The sequence below is a fragment of the Taeniopygia guttata genome, chromosome 3, assembly GCF_048771995.1.
Source record: "Taeniopygia guttata chromosome 3, bTaeGut7.mat, whole genome shotgun sequence".
Taxonomy (NCBI): domain Eukaryota; kingdom Metazoa; phylum Chordata; class Aves; order Passeriformes; family Estrildidae; genus Taeniopygia; species Taeniopygia guttata.
In genome coordinates, this window is record NC_133027.1 from 25661684 (window position 1) to 25683748 (window position 22065).

At 38.5% G+C, this 22065-nt stretch overlaps 1 protein-coding gene across 2 annotated transcripts in view; it reads left to right on the plus strand.

The window, feature by feature from the left end:
* Positions 1 to 22065, plus strand: part of TINAG (tubulointerstitial nephritis antigen) — a 78511-nt gene that overhangs the window by 34306 nt on the left and 22140 nt on the right. The window contains exon 11 of one of the 2 annotated variants that reach the window (XM_002193189.6): positions 589 to 1394. The exons of the other annotated variant lie outside the window; for it this stretch is intronic. Within the exon in view, the coding sequence (XP_002193225.5) occupies positions 589 to 705 (117 nt within the window). The 3' untranslated portion in view covers positions 706 to 1394. Of the gene's footprint in view, positions 1 to 588; positions 1395 to 22065 lie in introns of those variants that run through there. 2 annotated transcript variants of the gene reach the window in all.

Consider the following 22065-nt stretch of genomic DNA (forward strand, 5'->3'; position numbering starts at 1 on the left):
TATGACTAACAGCTCACCCCATTATTCCTGCGTTTATCTGAAGGTACTTCGGTGTTTACATAGCTGATGGCGGGGCTTATGGTAGATAGTTTCACTGGTACCATAGACAAAACCTACTGACACTACTGAGACTTCATCAGAAAATAAGTTGCTTAATATTTCAATAGCTACCTGAATAAAACTTCATTCTTTAAAAGTCAGCTTTTTTATATATATATTTTTTTTTGTGTGTCTTTAACAGGTCAGTTGGAATTCTGACCATTGTTTCAAAAACCACTTTCAGCAGTAAAGAGTATGAATATTCATTTAATGATTTCTGCTTCAATGTATCAACCTATCTTGTAGAAATACTATTCCATTTTTACTAACCCTGATTTTGGACATGAAATTTTGATCGAACCACGAAAGGAACAAAGTATTAGAAATCAGAGAAAGATACATGCTAATTCTCAGTGCCCCAGTCTGAGAGACTCTGTTCCTTAAAAAGGAGGCTAACACAAAAGATTAATTTTGCATTTTACACCCTGAATTTTAAATAATATTTTAAAATTAAAATAGATAATATTTTTCTGTTTTGTTTACTTTTAGATTGCTGCAAATTCCTGGGGAAAATCCTGGGGAGAAAATGGTTATTTTAGGATTCTTCGTGGGCAAAATGAGTGTGATATTGAGAAGTTGATTTTAGCTACTTTGGGACAGCCATAGTTTATTTGTACCGTACTCTGCTTGATGTATCTATTCTTTCCATTGTTTTACGTAGAGTCTTTATGGGAAAAAAATGATGTCTTCTCTCTAAGTTACCTTTCTATTAGCCCTCATGATGTCTTCCTGACTTGAACACACTGCAGGCAGCATAGCACTCTTGGATCTCACCTGGTACAAAAACCCCTTTAGACTAAAAGCGTGTTATATCCAGGACTACTGAAAATCTTGATGTCTCACAGAGAAGGAAGTTCCCTCCTCATTGAACAATGCCTGAAAAAAAATGGAGTTACAGTGTTAGCATTAATCTCTTTACAATATATACTCTGACCAGAAATTATTTCAGAAGTATTTTGTGCTCTTCCAAACAAAATTGGCTCAGACAGCTCATGGTCATACTGGATAATAAATTCCAAAGAAATGTAAGTAGTTCTGATCCTGTAGTTGAAGAATTATTTCCTATACACCTTTACTTAAAACTAAGTAGATAAGTTATATCTATGTATCAACATGTCATCCAGGAAATTAATTTTTTCTAGTATATCCCACAGAGTTGATGCATTCAGTGTAATACAAAAATAGCTTGCAATGAAAGAGTGTGTTGCTGTTCCTGCAACCAGAACCAAAATGGTACAATTTTAAAAATGTTTTAATTAAAATAAAATAAAGAAGAAAATGTAATTTCTCCTCAATTCAGTCTAGACTAGACTCATTCGTGAACTGCTTGCCTTCCACTCCTTGTTTCACCTGAGAACAAGCATGTGCCAACATTCCCAAAACCTGTTGCAAACAGAAGAAGATGGAAAAGATATTCTGTTGTTTGTCTTGATGGACAAATCTGTAATCCAGGCTCAGTTCCTGGTGGTGGTGATCAGGATCACTAGTGCAAATGAGACATACAGAACTCCTAATGCTTCCATAGCTACTTCTGTTGGACAAGTAGCTTTTTGACTCACATTCCCTCCTATAAGCATTGCTGCAAATCTTGACAAGTTTGAGGACTGTTTTGCTTATTTCCTAATTAAAATATCAATATTGAAACTAATGACATAAGAAGACATTAAATACTTTCTAGCCCTTTCAGTTTCAATTAATCCAAAGGTCAAATCCCAACTGGAATAAAATTATCTATGAAAGAAAATATGGCACGTTAAATAAGTGGGGGGAAAAAGCTGCCATGAAATATCAGTGAACAAAGAATTTCCAGATGTACCTTCAGGGTGTTTAATAATGTTCATTCTTTCTAGAATAAGAACCTTATTCTAGAAAAAAACTCCTTTTATTTTCTAATGTCATCAGCAAGTGCATTCAAGAATTTTTCATTGCAGTGGCATATGACAAATGCCCATGTCTCTGAAATAACCTCTCTTAAACCAAAGTTGGGTGACAATTTATGTTGCATCACTTAAAGGAGCTATTGTTAAAATGTCAGTACCATACTGCAGCACAACAAGCTTTCTGTGGCCTTTAGTGTCATATAGTAAACTGCATTTAGACACAAAAAACCTTTATCACTTGAAACTTGTAGCAAATTGTAACACAAGCAATTTTAGAAGCTCTAAATGCTGTGAGAGAAATAACTCTTCTAGTTTTAGTGAGCTAAGCCAGTACTTGAGAGGAAAGTGAATCATCTAGACACCTATTTTCCAACCTCTTGGTATGTATTGATTCCATAAATGTCAAGATTTCAGAAGAGTATAATTTAACTTTGAAGTGAATGACACTGTAAAGACATGTTTAGTAAACTCTGGGGGGGATTATTTATTTCAACTCCAAACTGTCTTGCCCTTCTGTGGCTTTTACTTTTGCCAGTGGCTGTTGCTGCTCCTGATTTCTTTATGAGACCTTGTTAAGATCTGGTCTGTTTAGGATGATTGCTTTGTCCTGGATGCCCAGAGTGAGATTCCTCAAGGAGAGCTTCCCCTAGGCATACTAAAATTAGGGAGGCTTAACAGCTTCAAGCTGGCAACCAGCACTGGGACTCACAGCTGCAAAGCTTTATGTGCAGCTTAGTGCAACATGTTTTATAGGAACACAGCCTGAAACAAGAACTCCCATGGACATAAGGAATTTGCATCCAGAGCAGGGATGAGACAAACCCTGAGAACGACAAGGGAGCTGTTTTCCTGTAGTTGCAGGGATCATGGAAAGTTGCCAGACTAAGAGCTGTCCTGAAGAGAGGAGCTACACTTACAGAAATCAGAATAACAGATATGTTTGTAAATCTTTTCAGCACAGTGTTTTACTAGAGATGTGACAGGAACTTGCACTTGCTCTGCACCCATTCCTCACGGCAAGGACCAAGCCTTTATCAAGATGGAGGCTGTGTCTTTGCCTCAGTTAACAGCAATTTGAAACATTGCTTTACTCTAAAGCTCTCCTGCATCCCCTCAGTCAAGATACACCTGTATCCAGTTGTCATGTTTGTTTCCAGACAAGGTATAAACTCCCAGCTCTCGACATTTTCTTGGTCCCATGTTGTTCAGCAGTCACCCCAAACGAAGGATGGTGGTAGAGGTCAGTGAGAAAGGGCTGCAGAGCAGGCACCTCTGCCTCAGTTAGGGCATATTAGAGACAGAATGAATGCCATGAAATAAATAATTTTTCTCCTTTTGTTATAAGTCTAGCTGTCAAATACACACACCATAATACAGTGAATGTTATTGCTTCATCTATAACAATTTATTTTGTCTGGAAATCTTCATCATGGAGCAGCACTGTGCAAAGCTTTTCTTGGAGAAGGCAGCTGAGCAAGAAGCCTGAGGCAGGGGGTCAGACTAAGCTCACCATTGAAATCCTCTGTGCTTTAAAGTTTTCGGGGATCTTGAAGCTGTGGGCTGCCTCCGGCTCTGTATGAAATATTTTAGGCTTATCTGGATGTTTCGTTCAGCTCTTCCAACAGTGATAGCCACACAAACACATAGATAGGAACTCATTAATTTAAACTAGTTCCTTAATATAAGCACAATTGCAATTCCATTGCAAAACTCTGGAGATGATAATCTTTTATTTCTCACTGCAGCAAAATGAGCATAGAAACACAAGTACTCTTAATTATGTCTGTCAAATCATGATACGCAGCCCAATGTGTTATCAAAGAAAAATTTCTAGAAAATTTATGAGTAGAAGACAAATATTTAATCTTAGTGTGCTGTACTGTCATACTGTGAAGTACTCAGCTGTTGGTCCAAATTCATCAGCAATGTTGCTATTGCATGTGGTTAAAAATACTGTTCTCACTCAGAATCATAGAATTGGAAAGGACCTCTAAGGTCATCAAGCCCAACCATTAACCTAGCACTGCCAAATCCCTAAATCCCAAATCCCCTTTAATGGCACATCTACAGCTCATTGAAATACTTCCAGGGATAGGGACTCAACCACTTCCTTGGGCAGACTTTTCCAAGTCTTGAAAACCCTTTCTGTGAGGAAATTATTCCTAATATCCAATATAAACCTCCCCCGGCACAACTTGAGGCCATTTCCTCTAGTCCTGTCACTTGGCAGAACAGACTAACCCCCCCCACTTTTTGATAAGGTGCTCCTCTACCCTCTTTGTCTTCAGGCTAAACAAATCCACTTTCCTCAGCTTTGTAAAGACTTGCTCTTCAGTCAAAGGGCTTCTCTTCATCGAGAAACTTGGAAACAGCGAAATTGGAAAATCAAGGTTTTATAAATCGCATGCTTTCTTTTTTAAACTACTGAAGAAATTTTTAAAGAGCATGGTGTGCTACTAGCTAGCAGGATCCACTACATGTGAAAAAGTGTATTAAAAGTGTGACCTCAATAGAACTCAAATTGCTGAAGTCTGTGAAAGTCTTGACATCAGAAGAAAGGCAAAACAGGTAGAAGAAGAGGGAGGGGGGGAGTGGCTTAATAATTCTTTTTGGTTTCCACCAGGTATGGAAACAAGAAGTAATCATACTTTTGTCTTGGAAACAAAATTCAGCAAGTTTTTCAGGGCTTCAGCTCAGTTTAAAGCAAAAAATCAGGTTGTATTTACAGATTTTTTTTAGTAAGTCTGGGCTAAACTTTGACAAAGTCTAAAGCAACAATATGTTTCAACTGGAATCATCATCTTGTTATAGTTCCACTCTACCAAGTCCGGCATGAAGCTCACCTGTTTCACTCTGGTTTCCTTCTTGGGAAACTAACCAAAATCAAAATGGACTGTAACAGGAGATTATCTCAACTGCAATGAAGGAACGTGCCAGAACTAAAAAAAAACAAAACAAAACAAAAAAAAAAAAACCAAACAAAAAAAACCCCAAACCAAAAAACACCCACATCTTTGGTCTCTACTAAATATAGATCCTGCCAAATTTCATACAACACTGCTGCAAGCAAAAAATACTAGTGCACCATAGTGGTAGCTGCCCTGGTGACATTTTCAAGGTAAATAACTGCATAAGGATTTGTCCAATAAAAAAAGACGGAGGGTAAAAACACAACTATTCACTCAGTTTTTCAAGCCTTGAAGAATTTATTGTTCCATTAAACAGGAAACCTTCCTTCTTTGAGTGAAGTTTGGATGAACAGATGGCATTTCACTAGTTGGCTACTTCTAGTGTGGATTTTCCTTCACTATTCTTTTTTTGTCCCTCATGGTGTGCTGCGTCATGGTGTGTCCCTCATGGTGTGCTGCCTTTTAATGTCTTTGCATTTCTTGTGTTACCTTTGTTGTTACTGACATGCTAATGTTTTGGACGCTGAAGGTGATATTTAAATAAGGTTGCAGGCAAGCCATCTGCATATACTTAAGAACTTGGGTTCCCGTAAGTTTCCATAGTATTTTGGAAAAGCTGCTGGAATTTATTTTGAGAGAGCAGAACAAGAAATTTAATGTAATTTCTGTGTACTGAATTTTATCAATGGATAGACTGCCGAAGTGCTAGTAGCAGAAAAGAAAAGAACATAAATAGGCAAACTTACTTTGATTTCAATCTGATTCTGTTCTGCTCTTTCATAGAATAATAGAACCATCAAGGTTGGAAGAGAGCTTTAAGATCAACAAGTCCAATTGTCAACCCAGCACCACCACTGTAACCCCTAAATCACTAAACCATATCACCCAGAGCAAGATCCAGATGCTTCCTAAACACCTCGGGGGTTGGTGACTCCACCACCTCCCAGGGCAACATAACAGTGAAATTTTTTTTGTAATATCCAATCTGAATCTTCCCCCTCTCAGTTTAATGCCATTTCCCCTTGTCCTCTCACTGCAGACACAGTAGAAGATACCAGCCCCCATCTCACCACAACCTCCTTTCAGGAAGTGTAGAGAGCAATGAGGTCCTCCATGAGCCTCCTCAACACTTAAAAATCCCAGCTCCCTCAGCCACTCCTCATAAGATATATTTTCTAGACCTTTCCTTCGTCTAAGTGGGCCACTTTTTCATAGAAGAAGATCAGCTTGGTCAAGTAAGACCTGCCTTTGTAAATCACAATGACTGGGCTTTGTCCCACAGTTGTTCTGCCTGTGCTGTGGGATGGTACTCAGGATGATCTCTTCCATAACCTTGCCTGGAACAGAGGTCAGGCTGGCAGGTCTGTAGTTCCCCTGATCATCTTTCCAACTCTTCTTGTTGATGGGCATTACATTTGCTAATTACCAGAAAACTGGAACTTCTCCAGTTAAGCAGGACTGTTGGTAGGTAATAGAGTGTGGTTTGGCAAGTTCCTTCATGAGTTCTGTCATTACTCCATGGTGGATTCCATCAGGGTCCATAGCATTCCAGCCTGAATGTGCATATGTGCATGCCAGCTTCCCTTCTTTGCATGCCAGTGATATTCAGTCCTCCCTAGGGTGCTCTGCTCACTCAATGTGTAGCTCCAACAGCAGAGGCTTTTCTGTCACGGTCTCACCCTGAAATGAGGTAAATTATTAGTCATTGGAAGAAATTTGAAAAACTGAGCAGGTAGGAAAAGATGTTAAGAAAAGCCTTTGGTTTAAGCCTGAAAGTGTATGCTGAAGTTGGTAAAACAAGGTGATTGAAGAGTTCAGGTTGGTGGTCCAGAACAGTATCATGTAAGTGTGGCTTTTTACTTACAACGTCCTCTGTGTGAGATACTCCTGTGTTTTCACATGCATAAGTACACCTTCAGGGAGAGCTAGAGGATATTTGGGAAGTGAGTGCTGCAGAAAACAAACTGGGATCACACTAATGGGCCTGACAATAGCTGCAGCCCATGAGTGCATCACTGGATGCATAGATCTTGTGTTTGGATAAATACAGAGACTTTTTTTCTCCATAGCACTGTCTGGAGTCAAGAACTCTTCTGCAGATCTTCAAATAAAAATGATAGGTAATTCAGATAGTCAGGGTGTTCAGAACCACACAAATCTCAGGGAAGAGAAGAAAGTTTTCTTTCTAAAGGCATGTTGCTCAGTCTACAAACTATGAAGGTACCTGAACAGAAGAGATGAACTTGCTTGGCTGAGAACACTGTCTGACAAGATAGGCCTGTTTAACTCCTTCTTGTAATTGTTTTTAAATACACTGTATAAACCAATAAATTTGTAGCCAAAGGGCAAGAACTTTAACTCTTTTTATCACACAGAAAGCTGCAAAAGCATCACACCCTTCACTATCAGGAAGAAAAAAAGAACAGGTAACAAGGAGGCAATCCTGGTGCAGGTCCCACAGCCCTGCCAGGTACAGGGCCTGGTAGCACACCCTACCAAAAAGAGTTCTAGTGTCAGAAATGGCACTACTTCACAACAAAACTGCTCCTGCGAAAGTCACTTGAGGAGTGAGAAAGGTCTTGAATAGTCTGTTTCTAAAATAGAATATGGCACTGGGTGTGAAAGGTAAAACCTGTGAATTTATGCAAAAAACATGGCAACAGAGTTCCATGCTCAATAGAAGGGTATCATGTGAAGTTTTTGTTCCTGAGGCTGGAGCTTGTGTTTTCTGGGTGTGGTCCCTAAAAGGCCCCTGATGTCTCCAGGGAGTGATTGTGACACCTGTGACAGCAAGGCTTTTGGTTCTACAGGGCAGGCCTGAAGGGCTACAGTGCCTGTCCTCCTCCTCAGGGACAAACATCCAGCTGTGTGCTTTCTAGGGCTGCAGAGAAGATTTGCTGGACAAGGACACTGGCGGGGCCTAGGGCATGTCTGTGCCTCCTTGGGGAGCAGTGAACACCATCAGTGGCATTGCCACATTTGTTTCATTGAACTGCAGGGGACAGAGTGCCAAACCCCGGGTGGTCCCACAGCACCTGGCACCAAACACCACAGGAGAAGCTAAGGAGGATGGATCACGATATGGGTCAAGCTCTAAGTTCTGAAGAGGATGCCCCAGCATCAGGGAGGAGGGAGCGCCGGCAGCGAAGACGCCGGGTTTCTTTCAATGAACCACAGACATCAAGGAGCCGATCCCCACACAGGTCCTGCAGCCCCTGGCACCAAACACTGCGGGAGAAGCTCAGGAGGATGGAACGTGATGAGGGACGAGCTCTAAGACTCGAACGGCGCGTCCCAACCTCCTTGGTGTGGAGTGAGGACCATCAGCAGGGACGCCAGATTTCTTTCACTGAACCACAGGTGGCAAGGAACTGATCCCCATGGAGGTCCTGCAGCCATGCTGGGCACAAGCCTGGTAGTACACCCTACCAAAAAGGGAACTACTGCGTGCTCTGTTACCAGTGTCAGGAATGATACCATTTTAGACAAAACCAGCCCCAACTAACAATTGCAAAAATAAAGTCAGATCCAGTGCTCAGGCCTTGGGCCAAGTATCTATTCTCCATCAAAAAATGCATCTGAAAAGCTAAAGACACTCCTGCAAGGCCTTTTTAGGTTAAGAAGATAGCAAACATGAAACTTGAGTGCTGGTTTTGTCATCATATTCTATTTTATGCTGTTCTATAAAATGTTGCACCAAACATTTTGTATGGGACTCCTTTGTTCCTTATATTGTATTTCCACAGTGTTATCAACTGAAGATATTACCACTTTTTCTCCTTTCTGCCCTGATTTCAACAACACCAATGGCTTATTAGAAAAACCTTTTGTCTTTCCATACCTGTTTTCTCATGCTTCACTCCAAGTATCACCCAGAATAGCTTTTCCTGTTTTTTTACCATTCTCACAAGGTGGCAGTGAAAAGTGAAGTCAATTTACAATTACTCTGTCTCGCACTGCCAGTCTAAATCTAATGCCTGGTATCAAGCCTCTGAAAAGCTTTCTGTTCTTCTGTGTCCTTAGAGACTTTAAAAATAACCCCCAAAGCCATCATGGAGAAATTTGCCCCCACGCCCCCTGTAAAAAGATGTAAGTTTAATGTCCAGGGTGGCAGTACAGGCTACAGGCTCTTCAAACCATGGCCGAAGACTACCAAAGTCATAAAAAACAGTGTTGTGCCAAGAACTGTTACTTTCAAGTAAGACTGAAGCAAAAAGAGGAGTCTTCTCAAAAGACAGGTGTTACAATACATTAATTACTGGACAAAACCCCCCTGTATTCAATTTTTGTATTTAACTGCAGTTGACCTCTAATTTGTGACACTCCTTGTGTCACTCTATGACTAGTACTACCACAGAACAGAAGCTTTAAGATGCTGCTGTGAAGGAATTCAGATGAAGATCAAGCTGCCAACTTCTGTCTCACAGATTTGATGTGCAGCAAGTTGCTTCAATTATAAATTGCAACCTGACTACCAACTACGGTCACCTGCAATGCATGCTGAGATAGAAGAGTCAATGATTTTAGTGAGATTTTTCACTCATTGCAGCCCCCTTATTTTTGTTTAGCTTGTTAGTTGTCTATGCAGTCACTAATAAACCCCTAAAGGGAAAAAAATTAGATGTGGAGATGTCATGGATGACCAATTTCCATGAGGCAACTTCCAGCCTGGAGGCATGCCTGAGCCCTTTCTCATAGGAGCTGCTCTAGTCCCTTCACTGTTTCTGTGGACCTGCACTGGAGGCTCTCCAGTATGTCCATCTCTTCTTGTGCTGGGGAGCCCAGCACTGGCCAGAGTACTCCAGGTGTGGCCTCACCAGCACTAAGCACAGGGGGAGGATGACACCCCTCACCTGAACTGCAAAGCCTGCCGAGGAGTAAAAAATGCCTTGAGATTGTTTATTTCTAAAACAAAGCAGAATTCTGAGTATGAATGTGAAAACTGTGAATTTATATTAAAAAAATAGGACAAGAAACACTCCTTTTTCATATGTCTTCTCAAATAGAAAGTACTGAACTCTTGTGGAGTCATTATTTATTCACCAGCTTCTTTTCCTGTCCAGAAATGCATGCAGAAACCCAGGGAAGCAGTGTCAACATACTGAGCATGCACAAAAATTATTCTCTGACTAGACTTCAGTGAGACTGATGATGAGACTTCAGACCTAGCTGAACTGGGGAAAAAATATTGCTTTCTCTTTTTTTAAACATCTTTTTCTTCAAGCCCCTAAAACACTTTTGAGTGCTGTTCAGTACTCATATGGTTCTGAAAGGAATTGCTTATATTGCCTCAGAGAAGTGCCTTAGAACAGTGCCAGTCTGGACAATAGTATTTGTTTTTATTCAGAAGAACAGTCTGGACAATAGTAATTGTTTTTATTCAGAGGGGTCGAGCTCTGTATCACAAGCAGCTGTAACGACCTCTAAAGTTTGTGTACATCTACACATGTGAAAGCTATCTCTAGGGGAATGCTATGTATATCTGATCAAAGAAATTAATAACTTTGTCCACTTTTTTTGAAAAAAAACCAAAACCAAACCTTCATCTTTAAATGTTACATCCATCAGAGTGGAATTTACCAACTTCCCATATATATATACAGCATCTTTGAAATATGATGAAACTCCTAAGGATACAGCAGCATTGTGTCATGTTTTAAACCCAGACAGAAATTAGGGTACCATGCAGCCATTTGCTCACCCTGCCCCTCCCAATCCCCCACCTTGGAGAAGGTAAAACCCATGGGTTGAGATAAGAACAGTTTAGTTATTGAAATAATAATGACAACAACAACAATAATAGCAACATTTACAATAGTGATGATAAGGGTGATAACAAAAAGAGAGAGAGGAGCAACTGCTGTCTACCCACTGACCAATGTCTATTTACTCCCCAGGCAGTGATTGATACCTCCTGATAACTCTCCTCAGTTAATAAACTGAACATGATGTTCAATGGTATGAAATAACACTTTGGCCAGTTTGGATCAGGTGCTGTAGTTATACTCTGTATCAGATTTTTGTGCAGCTCCTCACTGGCAGAGCACAACACATTGAAAAATTCTTGACTTTATGCCAACACTGCTCAGCAACAATTAAAACATTAATGTGTTATCAACATTATTCTCATGGTAAATTCCAACCACAGTACTACACCAGCTACCAGGAAGAGTATGTCCCAGCTGAAACCAGGACACACTGTAACAGTATGGTACAAGTCATGTCAAATTTTACTTGTTGAAAAATGGAACTGTTCCTGACCCTTCTCTGAACCAGTAGGCTTCTCAGGATGTCAGAACGTCTTCCTTGGCTGACCTGCTCTCCTGTAATCGTATCCACCCTCCTCAGGGTTAGGTAATTGAACAGAATTGTCAGAGATGCAGTAAAACTTTGGACCGTTCCAAGAGTGAGGTAAGGAAGGAAGGAAGCACAACCTCTTTCTGTTAATTTGATTTCCAGGGCTGATATTTACTCTGAATAGGATAAAGCATTACCTTTGCTCAGAGCCTGAACCAGGACAACTTGACCCTCGCTGCAATCCCCTTTGAGTTGTAAGGGCTGGGCCCTCATTTCCATCTCTCTTGCACTGACCAGGTCTGTTGCGCTCCAGGTCAGTTGTGTTAAAACATCTTTTGGAATTTGGGTAGTGCTGCATATGGCACTATAGACAGAGCTAACAGACCCAGAGGCATCCCAAACCATCATCACATTGGTCAGACAATCTTTTATTCAAGTACACTTTCAAATAATCTGCTTTTAACACAGAGAAAGTCTTTGTGAGTCATTGATTGTCTTTCCCCCCGCCCCCAAATGCTGTTTCTCTTCTGTATTTAGAAACAAATGGGCTGTCTGTAGTATAACAGTCATTGCTGATATATTCAATACCAGACATGCAGCTAAGATTTTTTTGGAAGTGCTTAAGAAAACTTCAAGGTAAGTTCTACTGATGCACAGGAAAGTTGGATGAATTATTTATGAGTTCTTATGAAAAGCCCACTTATGGGTATTAGAAAACTGATTTGTGTTCATAAAACTCCACTCTTTGCAGACACAATGCAACTTAAAAAGCATCTTAATGGAGTCTAGCTAGAACCTAAAATCAATATTTCATTTATAAAGAGAGCAAAGAGAGCCTTTGCTTTCCAAAAGGCACAAAACATAGTGTCTAGAATAAGGAATTGAGAGGTTTTGCCTGATAACATCATGCAATCCGTCAGCCACTAGAATTATCACATGATATCACTCATTTTCTTTACTTTTCACTTTACATTGTCCTTCCTTTTGATATCCACAAATTGATAAAGATTTTCCAGCTCATAATTAAGTATCTGATTTAAACTTAGAGGTATACAATTTTCTGTATGAATTTACATACAGGTTCTTGTACTAGTGGTGGAAATTTAGATTGGGTTTTTCCATACTTGGTGAGTTGAACCTCAGATCTGTGATCCACCAGAACAACTGTCATCTTCTATAGACAATGGCAAGTAACCACTTATTTTGTATTTCTGTGTGGTGTGTAGGATTGGTTAAAATGAGAGATAGTAAAGGAAATTTGGGTTAATTTCCTTTAACACAGAATATCAACATTATTGTGCATATAAAATTCCTTGTGGATTACCAGGTGCACACAGGGCATATACTTTTTCTTTATTCCTGCTTTGACATTCCTAGGCATAGTAAATCCGTATGTCTTAGATTCTTCCACCTCTTTACTTGTGGTCTTAACTTGCCAGATACATATTTCTGGAAATTATGACTGTGCCTTTTGGAAATTCTTGTCCTGAGAAGGAGTGAGATTGATTTCAACACACCTTTAGTGAACAGTCTCCTAAGCTGTGTGAGGTTGAGAGAGAAGATGGACATGCATGCAGAATCCATAGTGAATCACAAGGTCCTGAGTGTGATCTATGAGGTTGGAATTGTTTATTACATGAGCCTGACAAAAATATATTTTTTTAAGATTATAACCATTCAGAAAAAAAATCATCTCATGCAGGATTTCAGGTTCCAGGAGAAATTAAACTTTACACACGATGAATTGTATGGAATAAATTACTAAAATAAAAAAAAATAGAGAGAGAACTATTTTCTGAGTCTAGAGTAGCACTTTGCTCCTTTTGCAATTTTTCATGTTAAAGCCCACACGTGCAAATCCCAGAATGATAACAAGACACACAGATTTAACTTCCTTTTCTATTTTCTGACAGATAAAGTTCCTTACCACAGAGAGGTAAAGAGGGTCCTTCAAAATGGTCAATATAGAATTTTTTAATTCCAGAAAACATTGTAATACCATGATGTCTTTCCAAAATGTCCTTGTAGCTACGTTTCCATTTCCTCTAGCCTCCAAGAGGCACAGGCATTGCATTTCAAACTGGGATTTCTATTTTTAAATGACATTAAGTTTCTTTAGCAGTTTCTCCAGGATGGCTGTCATTCTCTCTGAGCTAAATGGAACTGAGTGAGTGAAGTAATTCCATTCATCTGCTTCTTTGCATGTTCGTGGTTTAAAATGGTGCTGGTTTGTTGGGCTTTATTTAGCTTGATTGCAGCTTGCACTCAGTATAGCAGCAATGGAAGGACAAGAATGACTGCAATGTTTCAAAGTAAAAGCACCATTCAGCCACTGCATTCTTACTCAGATATGTCTTGCAAAATCTAACAGATAAATGTTTTTAACTCAGATCTCATAGAATCAAGAGATTAATGAAAATAAGTCATCAATTTTAAAATGTTGGAGTTTTTTTCACTTTTAAAGACTTTTGGTTTACATAAAGACCATGAACTTCAACCCTTTCTCGCTAGATATGTGAGCTTTGTAATAAATTTAAAAATGGTAAAAATTATCTAAAATGCTCCCAAGAACTCTTCACTTCAGGAGCATAAAACTCTTTCTAAGTCTCCAGGATGTAAGGTATAAAATGTAAAACCATGTATCACTCCAGGTGTGTGCATTTCTTATATACATATTTATTTATTAGATTCAGTAAAGACAGTATTCTTAGTGTAATTGAACATGGTATGCTCATTAGGAAATAATGTAGTAGGCCGTGGCAAGTTGACTTCTGTCAATAGTTATTGGCATTTCCATTTATTCTATTATTAAAAGATTGAATAAACAGGATTTTAAAAATATACTTTTGCCTATTTTGGGTGGTACTACATTGCCCTTTCTTCAAGGTGAATTAAAGTTGATGCACTGCTACTAGGAGTTCTTATATGCTTGGACATATTTCTTATTGAAATAGAAAAGGGCTTTTTTTTTAATCACCTGGATCATCTCTTTCCTATAAAACTATAATAACACTTACCCATAAAAATATAATAATCAATTAGAGTTGGGAGTTTCGTTCCCAACTCACTGTAATAAAATGATCCTATGGCAGCTGGCTTTAGGTGCCAAGGTGAGTTATATTTCAGTTTAGAAGCTAAATGTATAGTACAGTTACCAGCCTGAAAACCTTGGAATTCATTTCTGTCAGTGCTCTTTGTGTCATCCTGCAGAAGGTTCAGCATTCTTCTGCACTTTCGTTTGTCAGATATAGAAAGAAATACTTATTCTCTTACCTCACAGTGCACAGAAAAATCCCAGGTTGCAAACCTTGCTCATAACAGTCCTGGTATATTTGAGAGAGGTCATATAGGTCTGAATGATTTTGCTGTCATCCAACTGAGCATAATTTTTCTCATTATTGTAATTTTGACTAAGTAGGAAAAATATTGTAACATATAAATCCAACAGCTGTGACATATAGGAGAGGCATTTTTTACTTAATTTGTATTTTAATATTAAGCATTTGACACTTCTGTTTCATCTTACATCAAGGTCTTACAATTCTCACTTATGAAATATTCATCAAAATGAATGAAACAGTGGATTGCCAAAAGGCATTGACTTACTAAGATGTATTTCCTTTAACCTCCAAAATTCTTATTTAGAACATAAATAGAAAGTCCTGAAATATGAGAAGATGTTACATGGAATATTTGTACTGGTTCAAATGGATTTTGTCTCTCATAAAGGTAATATTATGTGCCTTGGAGAGATATACACCTATATTTTTTTTTAGCTATGTATTTTTGAGAATTTAGTGATTGATATTTTTGAATGTAGAGCTGGATGTCTAAGTATTCAATATTCCCAAGTGGATTTCTTAATTCTGATTATTAAATATATCAAATTGCCAAGTGTCAAGCATATAATCTTCAAAATATCTTGAAGATATTAAAAAGCTTTGATAAGAAAACCTTCATAATGTGCAGAAACATTAATGTTATTTCAAAATGGAGGAAAAAGTGAAGAAAGGTGACTTTCCTGTCACCCAGCAGTTTGGTAGAAAATAGATGATTCTGCTATATTGAAATGGGCAAGTACACTGTTGAACACCCATGGAATTCATCTGGAATTTAAAAGACAAATAGTCATACCTTACAATGAATTTTTGACGTTCAATTTAAATTAGGGTTATGTTTTCTTAAATAGTCCCTACTTCTCTAAAACATCATTCTCCTGTAGCTGATTTTACCTTGGTTTTTTTAAGTGATGAGCTTAAATCCTTCTTTAATAACTTATTTCCAGCTGTAGCCATTTTTAATGGTAGAAGATCCACAGAGATATTAATTAAATATGTAAGAATTTAATCTAAAAATGCAAGCAGAAGTAGACCTTATTTTACTTCCTGTTAGGGTTGAAGAACCCCTTATTGCACAATGTGAAACAAAAGATTTTCCAGAGATCACTTAAACTAACAAAATGAATGTATCAAAAATAGATGTATAAAAAGAATGTATCAAAAATGAGTGTATCAGAAATGAATGTATTATGTTTGTAGAATTGTGTGTTGAATTTTAAAAAACCCCTGCACAGAAGGGCATAGGAAAGAAAAACAAAGATCTCTAAAGCTGCTTGCAAAGGACAAATACCGGAATGGACAAAGAATGCTAAGACCCCAGACGAGGAAGCCCTATGTCGCCAGCATGTCAAAAATGATGAACTTATCCAGATAAGAGAGCAAAGGACCAAAAGCGCAAGCGCAGAGGAGGAGAGTTCAAAAGTTCAATGCTGAGGAAGACTAGGATATAAATAAAAAGACCACCAGGGACCCCCATAAGAAACCCTCACAAAGAACTACGCGTGCCCAGAAAGGCGTGGACCTATTTAGCATGGGAAGCGAAGACAGGCGGGGCCAGGGGTTGAATATGCATAGAAAAATTGTGTAATGTATTGCATATGTAACACCTTTGTGAATAAAGTCAGGGGGCAAACTTCAGCTCGGAGCACAAGACTTCAGAGAGTTATCTCACTTGTGCCGAGCGCTCCCATACATACCCACTTCATAACTACCTCGAGTTGTGGAGTCTATTTATTTAGTCCGGATATCGCTTCAAATGGATGAGTCACACTGGGGGAAATTTATTAAAAATGGCTTGAGGTCTTTCACTGAGTATTTGCTGGACCTCACACATACTTTAAGAACAATTTATAACACACTGCCACCCCTCTCTCTAAAAAAAAGTAATCCAAAGAAAAAAAATTAAATGTCCTTAATTCTATTGTTCACACTGAGTTCACCTGCAGAGATAGTTTTGTGAGTTTCTAATGGAAGAGTGTGTAGCCAAGCCACAGCTCACTGAGGTGCTACCTGGCATGTTAGCATTTGCATTTAAATAATAAACAATGGCACAGTAATTCTGTGGACAGAAGTCTACTGTTGGGTGAGGCCCAACCAGCTGCCTTTTTCCCTCTTATTATACTGTTTCAGTCATTTCCCATCTACCAGTCAGGCATTTGCAGAAAAATCTCAGTCATTTTAGATACCTGAGCAAAGTTATGTTCAGTAGACTTCTCTCAAATGTAAATTTTCTTTTTCCAGCCACTCACAGCTTCAGTCACATTGCTCCTTTTGCAAGCTCTGTTAATCCATTTTCATGTAGTTATCCTTCTTACTGCATTTTCCCCCCAGCCCTCCTTAGTTCCAAATTCACTTCATAGTTGGTGATTACTCTCTGTTTGGGAAGTCCAGTTTCCAGTTGTGCAGTAAAAAAGTGCACCTGTAAATTGCAGGGCTGATTGCACTGTAAGCAACAGTATTTATTAAGGTTTATTCCTGTGTTAGAACCTAATCTAATGTGGCACTTTCTCAAGCACCAACATCATGCATTGCTTATGCTCTAAGCTGTTTTCCCACCTTTCTTCTAAGAGAAGGGGTTCATAAAGTCTGTTCATGTGGGAATCCAGAGCTTCCCTCTGACTGCCCTGGAGGGCCTGGGACCCTGGCAGGGGTCAGGAACCCCCTGTGCAGAGCCCCCAGAGACACTGTCTCTGATCTCTGTCCATGGAAAAGAGTTTTCAATCTTACAGGATGAATTACAAGCTCTGAGTGTTTGATATGAGTAATAATTAAGTGTGGCACGGGTGCAAAAGTAAAATTTTAGGTTTCTAGATTAGGGGTTCAAAGGGGACAAGATGGAGGAAATTGGGTGTGTCTTGTCCTTTTTCTCCTTCTTCATGCCCTCCATGTTTCACTGTAGTGTTGGCATTTTTCTCTTGGTTTAGGCTGGGGGCACACTGTTCAACGTAGATGATAGATATTGGCACATTATTGTAAATATAGCACACGTAGTTTCTGGTATATAATGTTTGTAACATCCCACTGGGGGCAGAGCCCCACACGCTGCCCTGCAGGACAGACCTGCGGCAGGGCAGCAGAACATGTTATAGATAAGCAAGAATAAACAACCTTGAAAACAGCACAGACGAATAATGACTTCTTCTTTGGCAACGGGGCTGAAAGACAGAGACTTTCTACAACCTCGGAAGCATCAATACCCACAGATTCTGACATGTTCAGACGTGTGGGTATGAGGTTTCCAAATTGTGTAAGGCTGGTCTGTGTTTCTATGTGGGCACAGGTCAGTGTAGCTGAAGAACTTACTAGTGTGCATCAGCAGTGCTGCTGGCTCTCCCTAAACTGTTGCCTCAGGTCTGAAAATTATTTGGATTTAACTCTTTATAGTTTTTTTTGCATCTGAACATTAGTTAGATCTGAATCATGAGTGTTAAAGTACAGATGTCTCTCTTCCAGGCTGTATCTGGAAGGAACTTTGAGAGTGTTTTCAGAGATGTTTTTCTTTTTTTCACAGACATGACCAAGTGACATTATTAGCTACTGCATTTCCTTCTTTCCTGTTCATTGATGTCTGACTTGTACTGTTGCATCGGTTGCAAGTTCCCTAAGGATCCCAAATATCCAAGTTTTATTCCTCTTTTGCTTTTGCCAAGGAACTCTCCAGGCTGTTGACAATAAGCAGAAGACTCCTCTTTTACATAGCACCTGTTGGAAAGTACTCTTAAGCTAACCTGAGCATGTTAGCACACCTTGGTTGCTCTGGGAAGTACTTCTGGGTACTGTCAGAACCTTTCCTTTTAGATTGTCTCAAAATCAGTGTCCTGCAAGACAGTTTATGGCGAGTATAAAAGATGCAGTTGAAAAACTAAATACAGGCATATACCTGGCTGGGAGATGGCAGCACTTTCTTTGTTCAGCTGGTGGCTCCCACTCCTGAGGCTACATTTACAATATCCTAATTGTATTAAAGCCACAAAAATAGAAACTTTGTTCTTTCTTCTTACACTGAGAAATTTGACTTTAATGCAGACAATATTCCTTTCCTTTCCAGCAGTGAGTTATATAAAAAATAAATGTTTTCATGGGGCATTCCCCTAATCACTGCTTAGTAACACTTATCTTCTTTATAAAAGGTGTATTTGACAATCAATTATATAAAAAATATTTCTGAATAGAAATATAATTAATAAAATTAATAAGAGAAGAAAGAATACTAAGAGGAATCACTGGGTATATACTATCACTGGGTATATACTGTTTCTCATGCTTCTTCCTAATGCACCTGTACAGAAACCTGCCAGACAAGATGCTGCATTAGGCATTATTACTGGATCCATAAAGAATGTTGAAAAAAAGCATATGGGATTGCTAAGTGATCTTCCATTATGCATTTCCCGTGGCTAGGAGAAACACATACATTCATCCTGAGCACTGTTTTCTTTTTACACCTATGAAGGCTGGATTATTCTTTTGAATGAAACATGAGAGGTAAAATTTAGCTGGCTTAGATTATGCCATTTTCTGCAGCATGGAACATGAGTCAAATTATGCCAATGAGTAATAGTCTAGAGCTTTTGAACAAATATGGAACACTATTCTTCCTAATTAAAAATCAAAACCATGTGAAGCTCTTGTTTCTGTAATGAAATTGCCATGAAGACAAGCACATTAGAGGTACAGAAACAAAATTCACAGTCAAAAAGCAATAACTGCCTGCGTGCTATTGAGATAACAAAACAATATGTTTCCAGCTGAGAGACCATAATTCTTAGTAGAATAGAGATCCATTAGGCAACCAGAATTTACAGCTCATTCCAGCCTATGTGTACTTCCAGTAAAAAAAAAAAAAGCAAAATATGATGTCAAACCCAGGAAGTCATGGATGGCCTTAGTCCAGCACAGGAAGAAGTTCAAGTGGGGCTCACAATAATAGAGAATATCGCTTTAGACCTCAAGGATATTTAATTCAAGTAAAAGTCTTTTTGAAAACATTTGGGATGAAAGTATGATTGACTAGTTACACTGTACAAGCCCTGTACTGTATTGCATGAGAAATGTTATCAAACTTTCAGGACCACAAACTGGGTTGTGCTAAAGGGACAGAACTGAGGAATTTGGAATATATGCTGTAGACCAAGAAATTAATGCTGAATTTTAAAATATGCGGAAGATATCAATAAAGCACACATATTTTAGCAGGAAACAAGTAGTTTCTCTGATGACACTGACACAAGTTATCCAATGTAGCCTAGTGTTTTTAACCTGTAGTCTTTTTTTTTTTTTTTTTTTTTTTTTTTTTTTAGAATTTTTCTCAGAATCACAGGAAATGAGATGGGAATCAGAAAGTCCATCTCATTTTTACTTCCCAGTTTGAGGCAAGACTGGCTGTATCTAAACTAGTCCTGACAGATGTCTGTTAAGTTCTTAAAGCCTGCAGAGGAAGATGCAGTAATGACTGCTAAGCAATTTACTCTGGTACTTACCTGTCTTTCCCATTAGATATTTTTCCACCTGTCTGATGTACACTTCCACTGCTGCAATTCTAGTCCATACTACTTGTTTCATTCTCAGTAGACATGGAAAATGTTTTTCCCCTTCCTTCTTTTTCAGCAGGTTTTTAAGCTTGCCATTATGTTTTTCCCACAGATTTCTCCTGAAAAGCCAAATCACATTTTTATGTTTCCACATTTATTGTCTAATAATTCTTAAAGGCTCATCTTTTTGATTGCGTAACGTCCAAATTGGAAATGGCAGTCCTGGGGAGGTCATATAGTGCTGAGAAGAGCAGAATTATTACTTTCTGTGATTAATATTAAACAAGTCAGTTTCTATCTTTTAGTATTTCAGTAACATTATTTAAGTACAATTGAATATCTTTTTGTAAACAGTAATTATTTAAATTCTTATTTGCACTGATACGACATGCCATTGACTGCTAGGTATACTTGATTTTGATTGCCACTATTTCCTGTCTAGGACAGGATTTTTGTAGGTTTTTTCCCCTATTGTTTGTCTTGGTATTTTCACTCGTTTGTTTTTAGTTTTGCTTTTGTTTTGATTGTTGCTGTTTGCTTTTGTTTCTTCTGTCAAGATCCTTCATTCTAATATTCCACTTACAGTAAGCTCACAACCACACGTCTTGCACATTTAATGCATTGTATTTTTTTAGGTTCCTAGAAAAACAGGAACCTAAATAAGTAAAAATGTTGGAGAATATGCAACCATAAAATTGCCCTATAGTACTTATATCCTTTAACTTTTGGCCTATTAAATATTTTTTCTCCAATTACGTATCCATTTTGTGTGAAGCTAATCGAGAGCGTGCTTTCGGAAGAAGCCAAGTGAATATCTTATTGGACAGAGTCAAAAGTCCAATTCAAAATACCTGCTTTCACCCAACTCTCAGGTTTGCTCTCATGTTAAAAAATTTAGTTGGTTCATGAGGATTTCTTTTCGACATTATTACTTATCAGTTTGGTGTCTTCTAGATGACAAAATTTTCAAGTTGTTTCTTTCTTTGAAAATTGAAGTTACAACTATTGCAGAAGCTTTTAGGCCTCTCCTATTGTCTGGTCTCCCTTTTTCTCTAGGAGTGAAACACTGCATAATGTCATGATTAATGTCTGCCATATTGCCAGTTTTCCAAAATTGTTCAAAACTGAAGAAAACATTATTCTTTGGCTATGTCTTAACTTCCTGGATCTAAAGACATGTCCTGCTTGCCTGTTGTATAGTCTTACTCTCTTTCTTCAGTGAATCAGAAGTTAGAAACCTGCCATTAACATCAAAGCCTGTCTGTCAAATGATGCGGCTAACACTTAAACACTTTTCCCTCTTTTTTCCCCTAAAAGCTTCTTCCACTTGATCTTGTTAATTTAGAAGCTAGCCATAGACCATGCCTGATGGAAATATTCTTGGTTTTTTTCCCTTCTATTATTGTGTAGAGATTTAATGAGTCTAAATGTCATTATATTTTGGTTTCAGTGAAAGTGCATATAACTTGCTATATAAAATTCTACCCCAAACTTCTTAAGTGGCATTATTCCCAGAATTGATGTTATAGAAATGATCAGCTGAGCCTTGGTGCTGAAATAATGTTGCTTACATTCTTATATGTGTTGCATATACGTGTTTTTGTCCTTGTTACTTTGCTATAGTTCTCTTTACAGGGTAGATGCATCTAAAATCTTGCTGATTCTGTTGCACCTTTTCCTACCTAACCAATTCCCCCTTGACTAGAGACTTGCCTGTTCATTATGTTGATAAGCTCCTGGTCTTCCTTGAAACTCATTAACCTATTATCTCATTAACCTACAATCATTCAAGTTCTCCCACTTGATCAGTTTTATAGGACACTTCTATCACACCAGATGATCTTCCCAACATTTTTTTCTTGGCAGGAATAAAAGAAGACAAATTGTGTGAAACATGGGTCAGGATACAGTCTGAGGATTCTCCTGTTAGACAGAAGTCATTTTGACAATACAGCAGTACCCAACCAATTTGCTTCTTCCTCTTAGAGTCTTTGCAAACTTGAATGTTTGC